Below are 15313 nucleotides of genomic sequence, written 5' to 3' on the forward strand. Positions count from 1 at the left end.
GAAAGCAAACCATTCCACCACCCCAGTTCAAGCCCATGCTTGTGCTCGTACCTGGTAACTCATGTGTTTGCCTCTGAATTCATTTTAGAATGCAAAGATGTTTCTCTCTAAAAAATAGTGAAACACCCATTACATCTGTCTTGATGTTTGCTGCTTCTACCACAAAACCTGAGCTCCTGGCTGGACACGTATTCTGGCTTTTCCTAATTGAATCAGTTGGTTGTGTAAAAGATATTAACTCCTCCTCCAAACATAGCCTTAACCCACCTAGTAATATCCTTTCCAGCTTGGCATGATTATCCTGCACCCAACTGTTGAGTGCTAGCATACTTAAACACAATTTGCTATGGCTTGACGGATGGGAAAAAAATACCTTTCCACCATTAGTTATAGCTTGCCATTGTTTTGTCACACAATCCCAAGTGTATGTGAAAAAAAAATCCATTTTATGGAGATTTATTGGCCTCAGAATTGACAAAGAAATAATGAAACCGAGTTCCCAAGCTAATTGCCACAAAAAACAAGGCAAACTAAGAACCCCGCTCTTAACAGAAGGGCTGCGTGTGCACAGCATTAAATGCCGAGTGTGTTTCCTTCAAGAGTCTGATGATTACAGAATTACTTGCAAGTAAAACAAAAAGTAATTGGCTGTATATTGCTGTTGGTTAAAAACCTTGTAAATGCTCCTTTCCGTCCATGCTGAATGTACGTTACCGGCTCCCTCATACCCCCAATAAAAATAACAACAATTAAAAGCTTCTGCTCTGTGGGGATTTTGGCTGCAGATTTTTAATGCTGACCCCAGAGGTTCCCAAGATCAGGTGATGGTGACTGCAAGGAGAATAATCCCTTCACACCAATAATTAAGGGCAGCCTGTATAGTAACTGGGTTCTGTCATGAAAAACAGATAATAAACACATGCACATGTGTTAAGCTGTACTACTTTACAGCTCATTCTGTGCAAACATAATAATTTACATTTTCATTTTACCAGCATGAATTGCCCTAAGGGTAGCAAAAAAATAAAAAGGGTCTAGCCAAAGAAGGCAAAGGGAGAGGATCTGAGGAGGTGAAACACATTTTTGCTCCTTTGAAGTAATATTATAGGATTTGTAATAAGGCTGCAGGGAATAGTTCATGGCTGGAGCCTTTTTTAAAGTAATTCAGAATAAACTGACTGAAATAAACCAGCTGCTGTATTTGAGATGCTGAAAGTTTACGACAGCCAGGGAAGTTACTTGACCCATTTTTAGTTCATAGGAGCTATTTTCTTGTTCTTTGAGGAAGACAAGTTTAGCAGAATAATAAAGCTTCAACAGCCAAATGCATGCATACACACAAATCCTAACAGATAAATGTCTGCAAAATCAATAAATCATTTTCAAGAATTTCTAACAGAAATACCAGATTCATGATCAGCTCTGCTCTGACTACACAGTGTATCAGCATGGTGCTGCTCAGAAAACAGTACATAAATATCTAAAGCCAAATTAAAAGGAATTTAATCCACAGGAATTTAACTGCACTGACATGTTTAAGAATAGTGATTGCAACTTTCCATTGTGTGGGAGTAAGGAGAGCAAACTCTGACCTGTTATTTGTCTTCGACACTTTTTTTACTGGCTGCTTTTATTTTATAACCTCATTAAATTTGGATGATGAAGCATTAATTCTATGGGCCACATGTAACCGTACAGATTTTTTTTTTTCAGGCTAGTTGGTTAGCTGTTGATGGGCCGTACAAGGCAAACCTGTGGCTATAGCTTGCGTATCCCTTGACAGTGCAGGGGAAGGAGCACACGTTTGTGGATACAGCTCTCTGGAGATAAGGAAGGGCTCCAAACTTAAAATAATATGAACAGTCAGAGAACAGTTATTCCACTGCCACTGGGATTAGGAAGCAGTTCTCATTTCCAACTACTGCTGGTAAATCCCTTATTAAAATGTTAATTCAATTATATTTGGTGGGGAGGCATATTTGGGGGGTTGGGATGCTGATACCAACGGCTGTCTTCTTGAGGATGGTACAGAGTCACTGTCATGTGCAAAAGGATATGCACGGAAGGAAAATGCTTAAGCATAAACCACATTAAACTTACAATATGACAAATAATAGAAATACACAGTTCAATGTGGTTTACATAGTATAGCAGGGTTCTTGGCTGGAGCTGAAGCAGCTTTAAAGACAAACTGATGCTTCTTGTTAAAGGCATGCTCATTAGACACCAAGAATTCTGTGGGTGGAAAAAAAGGAGTTTCCAGTCCTGGTGTTTATGAATGGCATTGTCTGCTCTCTGCAAAGATGAAAAAAAATCCAAAATTCATGTTTTTTTTAATCACTGCATTTTCCCCCATTCCTAATCAGGAATTTTAAACCATCACCTTCCTCTCCCTTAAACTTTTCCTCCAAAATTAATTTATTCCTATTTTGAAGAGGTTATGGGCAGAGCTTTGATCATGACCTCGCTTTCACAATCCACAACTCCTCTGCTGTGGAAAAGCACTTCTGGTTTATCCACCTCGCAGAGCTAGGCATGGAGAGGAGCTGCCATACTGCAGCAAGACCTCTTCCTCCAACTACGGCCATAGCAAGTGACTTCTTCTTGGTAACCACAAATCACTCCTGGGCTCAGAAAATCAGTTCCTCCCTCGAGCACCTCCTGGATGGGACCTTGTTGCACGCTGTTCCTTTCACAGGACACAGCCAAATGACCCAGGAATGAAGGGACATTTAGCCTCAGTAAAAATTGGTGTGAAAACATCAAAAATGGATATGCTTTGGGTTTGGGAGAAGTTTCAAGAGTAACCCAGATTCCTCAGGATGAGCATTAACTATTTACATTTTTTGTGATTCAAAGACAATATAAGTCAGCAGAAAGGCTCTCTTCCTAGCTGTGGTGAGACCCACAGACAGCACAGAGATATGCACTCTTGCAAGTGGAAAATCAGGTCTTGAACAAAGCACAATCATAAAGAAAGCTGGATTAAGAAATCCCATTAATTTGTGGGATGTTTGTTTAGTAGTTATTCTTAATTTAAGAAGCTACACCAAATCACTTTTCAGCCTATGCTTAGAATAATTCCCAACTAAATTTATTATCAGGTCATCTTTGTTAAGCAAGCAGTTTTCATGGTCCCTTCAGCAGTCATCAAGACCCGTTTCATTGATTTTATATTTAGCTTTAAGAAAAAAATGTCTTTGCTTAGATGTTATGCAGTTGATAAGGAGGAAGTTGAAGTTACACTCTGCATTTCAGTAATGCACAGCAGAATCAATATCATACTGCTAACCACATGCTTTGTTTGAACATAGACTGCAATGTTTTGCTCATTACTAACCTGAACAAATGAATGAATCTGAGGCTAAGACTGATTGTTTGGGGAAAATCTGCTTACCCACAAGAGAAGAGATAATTCTCTTCCCAATTTCACTTTGGTTTAAGTGAGTTATGGCTTCCCCCCCCCCCCCCCCCCCCTTTAAATTGAAAAACAACAATTATCTAGGGGATGAATTCAAAAGATCTGGAAGCATTAGAAGGCTTCAGTAACTTACAATGGCCATTCCCAAAATGTAGTCTTTTCTCATCAGCCCCATGTTTAGACTTCTTGTATCCACAGAATCTAGAAGCAACAGAGGGAAAAAAAATGAATATAGAGAATTGTATACATTAACTGCAGGTGGAAAAAGAATAAAATGTTTTTCCTCCACAATTAAATGCCTGTTTGAAAGTTTAATGATATTTACATTCTCCGTACCCTATAGAGGCATGTTATGTTCTCAGGGAATTTGAGGAAATTGGCTAATGAGAGGATTTGTTGATTTTTGACCCCTACAGTTTAATTTTACAATTGCCTAAGAATGTGTTTATAGCATTTTTTAACAACTGCTGCATGATTGGGGTTGCGAACGTTAGCGGGCTCATTACCAAGCATAAAGCAGTGCTCAGAGCTCCGGGGGCAGCAGACAAAGGAGAAGGTGCAAACCCGCCACGCTCCCCCTGACGATGCCTGATTTGCCATGCTCATCAAGGCCCCACCGGGAAATGCAGGAAGGAGTAAATGTGCAAAACAGAGGACAAACTAACCTCCCAATCAGGACGTACACTACAACCGTGAGGAGAATGATGGCAACTGCGGCTGAAATGGCAATCATTACCACCTGGCTATTCTCACTGGAAATGGAGAATGCTGGAAAGTTAACACAAAAATATATAAATAACCCCCCCACGCACAAAACATTAATTACACCACAACTGACAATCATATAGGGAACAGACAGATTGAGTCATCACTATATAGCATTTGGTTTCCCGCCAAATATTTAATCTGCTATGTAATTTTTCATCAGACAAATAAATACAAGGGAAGAAAATGAAAGAAATATTTTCTTTGAAAATTTACATGAGTTGTTGCTCCTACTGCTGATTTTTACTATTGCTGATTGTAGTAACAGCTGTTAAACTGATTCTTACACATACATATATACACAGAAACATACATACCATGACACACACATTGTTTTGTTACAGAAAATAAGGAATTTTTCCTCTGTAAGAAATCCCAGCCAGTCAATAATAACCAACCTTACTCTCACTTACATGTGATGGAAAGTGCTTTAATGAATTAGGCATTACGATTAAGCCTAACAGTATCACTGAAGTACAGATTCTATCCATGTATACAAGGATTAACTAGGTTAATCAGTGCCTACAGAAGAAAAGAAGGGCTTTTTTCTCCTTACAGTGGATACTTCTCTGCAGTGCCTAAGCCTGGAGTTTGGGCCCACTAGGCTGCCATAGACTGGACACCTTTAGATCTTTGGTATGGTGAAGCATCTTCAGTAGACACCTATCTATCTTCTCCGAGTAAGCAGAATTAGGCACCTCACCATAACACTTCAAGTTAGCTGTCCACAGTGAGGTGAAAGATAGCCCTCCTGTTCCCCACAAATTGGGCAGTTTGTCTGTGTGACTGCCTGGAATCACACCTGTCCCCATGGGGAGAACTGCACTTGCGTTACTATGACATGGCAGCAGTTAACTCAGTTATGTGAGTTGGTGTTTATCTGTATAATTTGTATGTTCTTTATTGAGATACATGCAACACTGTCTGCTGACACCTTCCACATTTTTGGTTAGCTACTCTACCTTTTCTCCCTTTTTCTTTTATCTTTTCAAACTCCTATTTTAAAATTGCTTTAAAAGCTCATCAACTTCCAAGTTATGATATCTTTTATCACAACAGATTTCTTCTCCTTGTACTCTGTCCTATCATGAGTTTCATCCATTATGCCAATACTGCATGTAATCATAAAAGTAATTGTTAATTTTTTTTTCCATAAACAAGGACCTCATTTGATTATTTGATTTCCAGAAAGCTGAGGTGGGGGAAGAATAAGGGGAAAATGAAATACTTAAAATATCTCAAAAATACGTAGATGTTAAGTGCAAGACCAATAGGCTCATGCTTCTCTTCTTAGTTAAGAATTTATTTTAGCAGAGCATTTCTCACACCATGGGTTCTCAAGCCTTATCATGAGTACATGAAAAAGCCTTACGAGTCCATATCAGAATTATAGTCCTGAGTTGTCTTACAACTCTAAACAGGAGATACAACTCTGCCTGTCTTCCAAATATTAAACAGTCTTTAATTATGCAGCATCAGCCTACATTGGTAACCGGTTAGCTAAACAAAGGCAGACTTTTTGATGCATTAAGCCACTTTCACCTTCTAGCAAAGAGAAGGTCTGATTTACTATGTAGTACGAAGTGATGAGAATGTAACAATTAGGATGAAGAGCACCATTAAAAATTTTTCTGATGTAACAACAAAACTTGTGAAGAATACCAATAAGGTCATCAGGTAAGCAAGTGCTACTATCTAGGCATTAGAGAAAAGAAAAAGGCAAGTAAATCTAGCAAGAGAGAGAAGGGAGTTAAACCACCCTGCTCTGGGACCAGCTGCTTAACTGAACGCATTAGTTTCACCTGAAGGCTGCAGAGGAGACATCAGCTGCACAGAAACGTGGAGAATTACACCTTGACCCACTGGAGTAATGGACCAATATAATATTAATTCTCTTGGGGCACAGGGTTTAAAGTCCATGGAGTCCAGGCCACAAACTGTGAATAGGTATTATACCGAGCCCTCCCTCAGTGGGAGTTGCAGCCTAGGAAGGTATTGATTCTGGCATCAGGCTGCAGTAGGGTACAGAATGGAGGAAAATACCACCTGTGACATTTGTGGTATATTCTTTACAGCATATTTCAATTTTAATGATAAAACATAAAGTTATATAGTAATGCTACCCAGAAAGACACATCATAAATAGTTATGAGGTGCATTTACTAAACCAGAAAGGGAATGAAAAGAGCCACTCAAATCAGTCAGAAACTGGCCAGGGAGTCAATTTAAACCATTTGAACAAATACATACAATCTGGACTGGTTTCAAATTCAAACTTGCGGCTGTTTGTCCCATATCCAGCTGCAGTTCGGGCTCGAATTTGGAAGACGTAGGTGGTATCAGGTTTGAGGCCGCTGATAGTAACGTTGGTGCCCTTAGCTCTCAGAATAGTATAGCTTGTCTCTTGCTCCTGCTTTTGGGAAAAGAAATTATCAGATTACAACCACACCCTAAGAAACAGAAACAAGAGGTGTTTGGTACAAAACGACTACAAATCACCCGGAGAGCACCGGCATATTTTTTGAATATTTATAGCCTGACAAATGCTTGCACAGCCATTCATTTTCAATCAACTAAAAATCTGTTGATTAGCAAGAAATCTAAATCATTAGAGCTCCTACGGCCTTGCACTGTAAATCAAATCCTAGACATGCTGAGCATAAGACATTTCATTAAATGGCTTTGTACCATTTTGTCCATACCCTGTAATACAACAAGAAAAATGAAGATTACAATTTTATTTAAAAACCATAAAACAGATTTGCCTACTGCACTCAACTGGAAGTTGTAACAGGCCAATTTAGAGCTTTTAGGGCCCTGCAGAGCTATTGCAGGACTCAGTTTTTACTGCTTCGTGTTTTACAAGACAGTGTGTACCCTTGTAACAGTCAGAACAGCAGTCTGCCCAGACTCCTTAGCCGAGCTCTGTGAACAGGCTAATATAACCAGTTTACTATTATGCCATAAAAACTATGAGCCTGATGCGTCAGTCCTCATTTGGGCGAAACCCCACCGAACTTGTTCCTGAACACGTCTAGGACTTCAGTAGCCAGGAAGGACACGCATGTTTGCTCCATATGGTTTTTTGCTGAAGAACAAGGAGAGCATCCAGTACAGACGATATCCTCACAAATAGCCACGTATTTCTGACATACTCATTTTTTATATTAAATAAGAAATAGAGGACTTCATAACTTAGTAAGTTTGGATACTTTTCATACTGTGTAAAAAGCTAATTATGACAAAAGTATGTCTCAGTCCCCCTCTAAGCGCATAGTCTAAAAAGTTAAGCATGCACTTGGGGCCTGAGGTATTGCTTATTTTATTAAAGCCATTCTGTACCAAAAGAGCATTTTTGGCTTTCTGAAAATGGCAGCTGGAAGTGCCTCAGAAAGACTTGGATAGTAGCCACACGTGGGGAGCCACGAGAATCTCAGTTGTTCAGGCTTGTGACAAGGAATTTCTTTATTTTAGAGGTGGTGGGGATTTCATCTGCTGTCCATTTACTTTGAACACTCTGAAATACACTCAGATTGTTGAGTTTTGCCTGGGTGAAAAGTAGAATGTGAGTTAGGTTAATGTATGTTGAACGCAAAGAATCTCACTCAATTTCCGCTATGTTTTATGGTATTGTCTTAGCTTTTAACTTTGGCAATGCTGTACTGAGGCCAGGCAGGTTGGAAAACACTCCACTTACTCTGAGATTGTCAAAGCCAGCTCTCCTTTATGTATGTGAGCAAAGTGAGTGGAGCTGTTTTAGCCTGTTTGCTCTGTAGTACTGTCCAGAACAAGTTAGGACTATTTTAAGTTTGCAGTTTGGTATCAGAAATTATTCCCCTCTTTGGTGCTACAGAAGTCTAACTAATTCTTGGAAATCTTTGACAGAGAGAGAAACAGAGACATTTGTACCATAGTTAGGGAAACTGCCAAAATTTTTACATAATATCCAACATTATGCGCATAAGTATTCACACTGGGGAAAAAAAAAAAGAGAAAAAAATGCTAAGCTTCTGTCTAAAAGTTACCATCCAGAATCAAAACCTCAAATAGGATGAGCTGGACCTATTCTTGAAAGACTGTCTATAAAAATGTTTATCATGGTCTGTTTTCTTTGCACCCTAAGTATTAAAAGGAAATCAGCATCGGATTTTCTTGTGGTTTTCTGATACTTCTCTGAAAAAGTTTTTGGTTATAGATTCCAGGGAGAAAATAAGGAAGACATTCTAAAGAGCTAACAGGTTTGCCTAAAATATGTATTTTTGAACTAACAAAGGCCTAGTATTATAATTTACAGTCTTATCTCATCATTCAGTTGAAATTAAAGTCATTGCCTACATTCAAAGACATAATAATCTTGTCTTTAAAACATAAGATCTTTTGTGTATGCTGTGACTGGACATTCATTTTGATCTCACTTCAGGCTGTTTTTATGAAATGCAAACATTTCCCTCTTGTGCAGATACATATGTGCAAAGGAAAATATAGTCATGGCCTTGTCTGTTAATAATCCACAATGGAACTTGGAAAATAAATGTTTAAAACAACGGTATGGAGGATGTCATGGTATCTTAGTTTATGGCAAGCTTTTTACACACATATTTTGAAAGTCATTTTTTATGTTAATAGTAATCAAATCACTGAAACACCACATAAAAGCCCAAGTTTATCTTTCCTGAGGATGAAGTAAAACTTCAGAGATACAGTGCTAGAGCTGCCATATGCAGAAGGGATATACAAAGAGGAGAGTCACTATTTGCCAAGCCGAACTTTAATCAAACACTCTGTTTGATGATAAATTTGAACTTGGATGCAGAACGCATATTCTTCTTGATCATTTCTACATAGTTTATGAGACACAATCTTTACTGGGAAGCAAATCCCACTACTGTTAGTGTCTCATATGCAAATGAAATTTTATAATTATAAACTATGCTTCACAAAAGACATTTTTTGGATCCATTTAGCATTTATAGTGGCAGCACTAGCAAGAGTGAATGGTATGTTCTTTTCAGATAAGTACAGTGAGTGTTTACACTACATGAGGAAGAACATTTTCTCTGCTGGCAGCATGTACGCAGGAGAGGCCAAACCCAGGCTGCACATCTTTGGGAGGAACCCTTGGTTCCAGCACTGCCTCCTCGCATTGCTGGCGACAACTGTTTGTCAATATGACAGCTCCTACAAAGCTCACTGAGTATACATGGCCTGCCCTTAAAGCCCTAACAATAAGAGTTTAAAAGCAACTAAGTGCATTTGCATTTAATTTACTTCTTCAGCCTCAGAAAGATCACAAACTGGATATAGTTATTTGTTTGCTTTAACCAGTCTACTGAGCCTTGATTTCAATGATAGCAAAGGCAAATCCAGTTTAGCAATGTAAGACTGCAATTAAATTTCACTCATTGTTTTGAACAGAACTTCACCCTTACAAAGACTGTGGGATTTATTTATCACAATTATTACCCACATATTTAAATGAAGCAATTAATAATTTTCATGGGATATTTTGTCTTTGCATGATAAAGCACTCCTTTGAGAGAACTTAATTAGGTGAGCAAGGACAAAAGGAAAAAAAAAAAAGTATCTGCTTGTGTAAGAAGAAAATTTGACTTCTGTTATATGAGCACTTTGTTGGCTGACACTCTCAAAATCCAGCACAGCATTATATATGGACGGACTAAACTAGGGTGTCATTTTGTACCTCTAACGTACCATAAAATATCATGCCTTTCCATAAAGAAGATGAGTAGATGTTTCATATGGTATTCATTTTTATACCTGAAAGAAGAATTTATTTCTTTTAAATGCTTTAAATAAATAGTAACTGGTCAAATAACCTCATAATCAGGCCGTATACGTTTTTACAGAAAATGCAATTCTCTTCCAAACACTGAGTATAAAAACCTGTCATTCTCTGTTCATAGTGTTAAGCATAAAACCCTATAAGTTCACTCCAATATAGTTTCCCAGAACTGCAATCCTAATTTCTCTAGAAACATCATACAGAGCTCTATTCTTTCTTGGGTACACAGGTGAAATCACTGGTGATAAAAATGGAAGAGATTAGTTACATTTTCTGAAAACAAGTATTTTCCACATACTTTATATGCCAATAATGCATTAGAAAAACTAAAAGATGTAATCATTTAGATACAGGAAGCCCTATTTTTCAATCCAAAGCTATTTATTGTAACATGCTGAAAATCAGTAACATTTACTTACCCCAAAATATCACTTATTCTTCAAAATATATCAACAACCCAGCAAAGTCAAACAGAAATTTGCATGGTCAAAAGTGCATGATGGAATTGGGCTGACTCGTAATAATCTATTAATACTGTATATCTTAATTTATGAGAGGTATTGTGAGTAAAAACAAGCAGGAGGGAAAACAATGGCTCAACATAAATCATCTATCAGCAATCATGTACGAGTTGTCAGCAGAAATACCCAGACTGCTAACTGTGAAGGGTTTATATCCTAGCAGCTGCCACTTAACAACAGTGTTTTTCTATGAGCACAACCAAGATGACTTCAAAAAGACTGGGCCATTTTAAAAAGCAAGCCTTCTTTTCAGAAGAGGAGAGGAAGGGACTGCTCAGTGATCTCAGACTGAAAAGCAACATCTCCCCAAGGGAGGACTGAAATGTCACCACCCAGCACCGGCTGGCCCAGCTCTAGGTAAGTTTAACCTGTCTATAGCAGTAATTTTCAACATTTTCTGATTTGCAGACTTAAAGAGGGCAATGGATTAAAGCCTCCTGACTACAGACTTGCTTTTCTTCGTTAACTTCCATAAACCCTGAGGAATAGGCTTCTGACTCCCAGAGGGGCTGCAGACCACACATTAAAAGCAGTGGTGTCGGAAGGTTGTTTTTTTAAAGCCCCTTGGCTCTGAATGGTCTGGCTCCTATTGTTAAGCAATTGGCTCTTTGGTTTAAGAAAGCTGTCTGGTGCGTATGAACGCTTGATCACAGACTTCAAAGGGAAGAAACACATGTGCATGATCAGCCTCATAAGGCTGGTTGTCTCATGAAGCTGTCTTACAACAAGCAGTTGCTCCACAAGACTGGATATACACAGCGGGAATAGCAGCCACATGCCTAAACTGTGCGTACCCTTGTACTGAAGGGTGACAATTTTCTTGAATAAAACAAGCCAATTTCAGTGCAGAATGATCAAAACACCAAAAAAAAAAAAAACCAAACACCCACAAACACCCCACAGATACACAAATATAACTTGGTGATAGTTCAAATAAAATGAACTATATGCTCACAAGGAGAAAATTCTTTCCCTTCAGGACAGCTAACAGCAAACAGGTCAACCTTATGCCAGGGCAAGCAACACACCTGAGTGTCACATCCCTTGCCCCACGAGACTTGAGAGAGCCACCCAGTACAGGACTTCCACTTGGAAAGGCTGGAGGAGGAGCTGAGATGGGGCTGCTGCAGCTCTTGGGAAACAAGGGGCCAGCCAAGGGCAGCAAGAGCAGCCAAGGGCTCAGATGAAATTCAAGTTAAGCCTACAGGCAAATAACCTGGCCTGTTCAAAAAAAAAAAAAAAAAAGGAAGTTCCTGCATGTTTGTACTGCTGAGGGTGTACTGTACAATTAAAGACAATCTGATGTATGAACTGGTGCTCTTTTACTTCTCCTCAAGCCCAGGATCTGGGCTTAATCTTGTTCCCATTGAAATTAACAGAAAAAAAAAAAACACAAAGTGAATGTTTACAGGCTACTGCTCTCTAAGATGAGACTGAGTGAAGATGTTTAAGAAGCGATCTTTTTATCCTTTTATCTGTAATACTACATATGTTTAGAAATTTACCAAAAAAACCTCACCACCACCAAAACACCCCAAAATCAGATGGCACGCTAATTTGGGAGAAATCTTTTAAGAATATAGACTTCCACTCCGCATTCTTTGGCTGAAAATCAGGTGTGGACTATCAACACCCCATTGTCCCACTGGAAAGCTCCATGAAGAAACTTTCTAAAGCCTAACCGAATAGCTGTGGAATCTTTTCAACACTAGTTTCTAAGTGGATACTGGCACCAAGAATTCCCACGTATGCATGAAAACTAAGCCTGATTTCTAGATATGAACACCATTAGTAAATACTATATTAAACCATTATTCCTGCCATTTTTTCAAAGTTTTCCCAGTTTCAGTAGCAATATATTCAGTCAGAAGTCCTATCTGATCAATCTACAAATGACCAATACCATTCTTCACAATCTTTGCAACAATTAATGGTATTTTCAATTCTACCTGCAAGATGTAGAAAAAACTATTTGGTTATGAACATTTAATTTTTTACTAAATCCAAATCTATATATGAGGTAGCAATAAACAGCTGTAAGTACAAAAAAATGTTTGTACAGAACATATTTAATGGCAGATTTTCTTTGGTTTGCAGTTATCTACATATAATTTATGAGAAATTCAGTTATTTATGAAAAGTGGGAACTTTCACAGTGCAAAGCTGTCCCTGAAAGGATAGTCCATTTCTTTTCCACGTTGTCTTTGTGTAACAGAGGTTTGTGAAAGCACCAACACACGGATGCTGACAAATTACTCTATGAATATTGACAGCATAATAGAACTCAGTAAATAAATTTTACTTAAGACAAAAAAAAAAAAGTATCGCACCATTTCAGAATTAGTCCACATTTGTTCTGATGCATTTAGGGATGAAGTTCATAGACAACATTACTTAATGGTTTCATTTCATATTTTCATGATGTTCTGCTTCCCAAAAACAGAAGGGTTTCATCACTACTGAGGCAGATAGTGAGTGAATAGGGGTGTCTCTGAACCCTTGACTTAAGCAAGATTTAATAACTACATTACTAGCATAAGAACCTCCCCGTCAGTGTTTCTTCCCACCTTTTCGTAGTATTTGACCTCATAGTCCAAGATGATCCCATTTGGATGCTCAGGTTCCTGCCAAGACAGAGACACGCTGTTCCTGGACGTCCGGTCCTTCCTTATCACTGTGATGGGGGATGGAGCTGTATAGGGGATGGGGGGAGCAAGGAGGAGAAAAAAGCAAACCCAGGTTATCTCTGTTCCAATCCTTGGCAAAGAGTACTGTTTCCATTTGAAAGACTCATGAGCATAGGTCTGGACTTGTATCAACATTCAGCAGCTGGATTATCGTCCTGGTACACATGCCTTACAGTGCGCCGGCCTCAAAGAAAATGAGCTGAGATTTTCTGTTAGACTGGCTGACTAGTGGCAAGACGGCAGATGGTTTCAATCTGCTACTACAGTGTAAGCAATGAAATACATTTGATGTACTAGAAGAGAACAAAACAACAGTACTACCTATTTGTTGTAATGCTGACGTATTATCATTACCAGGCTCTGCAGAACTATGATATTCATTTCATAAGCAAGTGTAAAACAGTGCTGGGATGCCCCATGCACCACTGCTAACTGCTTCCTGCAGAATAGAGCCTCTTTTATAACATTATTTGGTAAGTTCTCCAGATACAAATTGCTCCCATATACCGCTTTTCCTATACCACACTGCTTTGAAAATGAAATCTGAAGAAAAAAAAATACCTAAACTGCAGAATAACCTCATTTCTGATCTGCATTAATCATGGTTAGGCATGACAATTGGTTGCATGCTACAGAGTCGCCCACCACCCAAAACTTGGAAGTACTATCAACGTCAAGGAAAAAGACGATAATTACCTAAGATCCTTTAACACGGGTTCATCTTCAGACCACCCAGCTCTATGGGCTGTTCCAAGACCAGGCCTAGGTTTCCTAGACTCACTGAGAGCTATGCAAGTTTTTATTTATTTATATTTTTTTTTCCCCACTTCTCACGGGTTGGCTTCCTACTCCAAATGCCTCTCGTCCGTGGTTTTGGCCAAAATTCATCAGATGATAACTTACAGATCACACATTAAAGGTTGTAACTGTCTTTAAAAAGAAAAATCTTTTACCAATAAACAGTCTTTTATCTTAACATGTAAAACAAATGTGTTTATAAGTTCACATTGTGCTATCCTAATAAAAAGGCTATAGCTGATCTAAACAATTCAATTTCAGCTGAATCCTATGAAGTTTTTACTGTTCATATAAAACTGGTTGCACTTTACAGGCTTTACACATTTGCATGCATTAGCCAGTGCCCTGTGTGCTTGGATTTTCATCCCCCCAAATTCATGCTGTGCTTGGTTTTGCTAAACTTCCACTAAAATGTACCTCCTAGTCTTGCATCATAACCTAACAGCCTCCTTTAGCTGAGTAGAGCATCAAGGAAGCTGCATCCGCCCACATAAGACATATCTATATACACACTTTCACATCCGTTCCGGGCTGAAATGCATCCTTTGGACAGCATTTTTACATACCACATGGTTCCCAACAGCTTCCTGACAAGACTAAAAAGTTGCCAAAATCCTTTTTTTTTTTTTCTCTCACTAAACACGAAGAATTTCTCCTGAATTTAAATTATTGAAGATTATTTATTTATTTATTTTTAAAGTGCAATGGGAAAGAGTCTCTTGATTTTACTTAATCTCACCAGACCCATGCTAGCTGAAGAGCCAAAAGGCACTAGTGCAAGGTATACAGGACTGGCTGGTAATGAACATCCTTCAGCAATTCCACTCGAATTTCACTAGGGCACAAACCATCGCTGGAGCCAAAACACAAAGCAGCAAGCTGGCTGGACTGCTCGGCCCTAGCCAGCTCTATGCTAACTCATAGACCCACGCCTGCTGCTTTTATGCTCCTGTAAGTCATTTTTATATCTTCTCTTTAAGTCAAACTACTTATCTTTTTCTGTGTTTGAATAGAGTGCCAAGCCCAGTACCCAGCTGGTAACACTTCCCATTAAGGTAACATTAATACAGATTTTATGAATAATTAATATATGATTAACAGAAATGGCTCTTCCCCTAATAAATTATGGTAATTTGTGCTATAACACACTCTCAGGGCAGGCTGAAATAATCTTATATGCACCAATACAGATGTGCCTTAAAAAAAGCTTTCTTCCAACACAGCATTAATTATTTTAAGCTAATTTACACACATCTTTGCAGATGCTACCAGTAACTTATCTCACAGCGGCTTACTAGAAAAGCGTCTGCTCTGCAGT

At 38.6% G+C, this 15313-nt stretch overlaps 1 protein-coding gene across 7 annotated transcripts in view; it reads right to left on the reverse strand.

The window, feature by feature from the left end:
• Window positions 1-15313, reverse strand: part of EPHA3 (EPH receptor A3) — a 217827-nt gene that overhangs the window by 46177 nt on the left and 156337 nt on the right. For 5 of the 7 annotated variants that reach the window (XM_080603571.1, XM_080603569.1, XM_080603573.1 and 2 more), the window contains 4 exons: window positions 13078-13202; window positions 6437-6599; window positions 4087-4189; window positions 3555-3622 (listed from right to left, as the gene is read on the reverse strand). In XM_080603571.1, coding sequence (XP_080459697.1) covers window positions 3555-3622; window positions 4087-4189; window positions 6437-6599; window positions 13078-13202 — 459 coding nt within the window. The remainder of the gene's footprint in view (window positions 1-3554; window positions 3623-4086; window positions 4190-6436; window positions 6600-13077; window positions 13203-15313) is intronic. The other 2 variants (XM_080603572.1, XM_080603570.1) reach the window with 1 other exon arrangement.

This window comes from Anser brachyrhynchus, assembly GCF_964034855.1.
Source record: "Anser brachyrhynchus genome assembly, chromosome: 1".
In the NCBI taxonomy this organism is placed as follows: Eukaryota; Metazoa; Chordata; class Aves; order Anseriformes; family Anatidae; genus Anser; species Anser brachyrhynchus.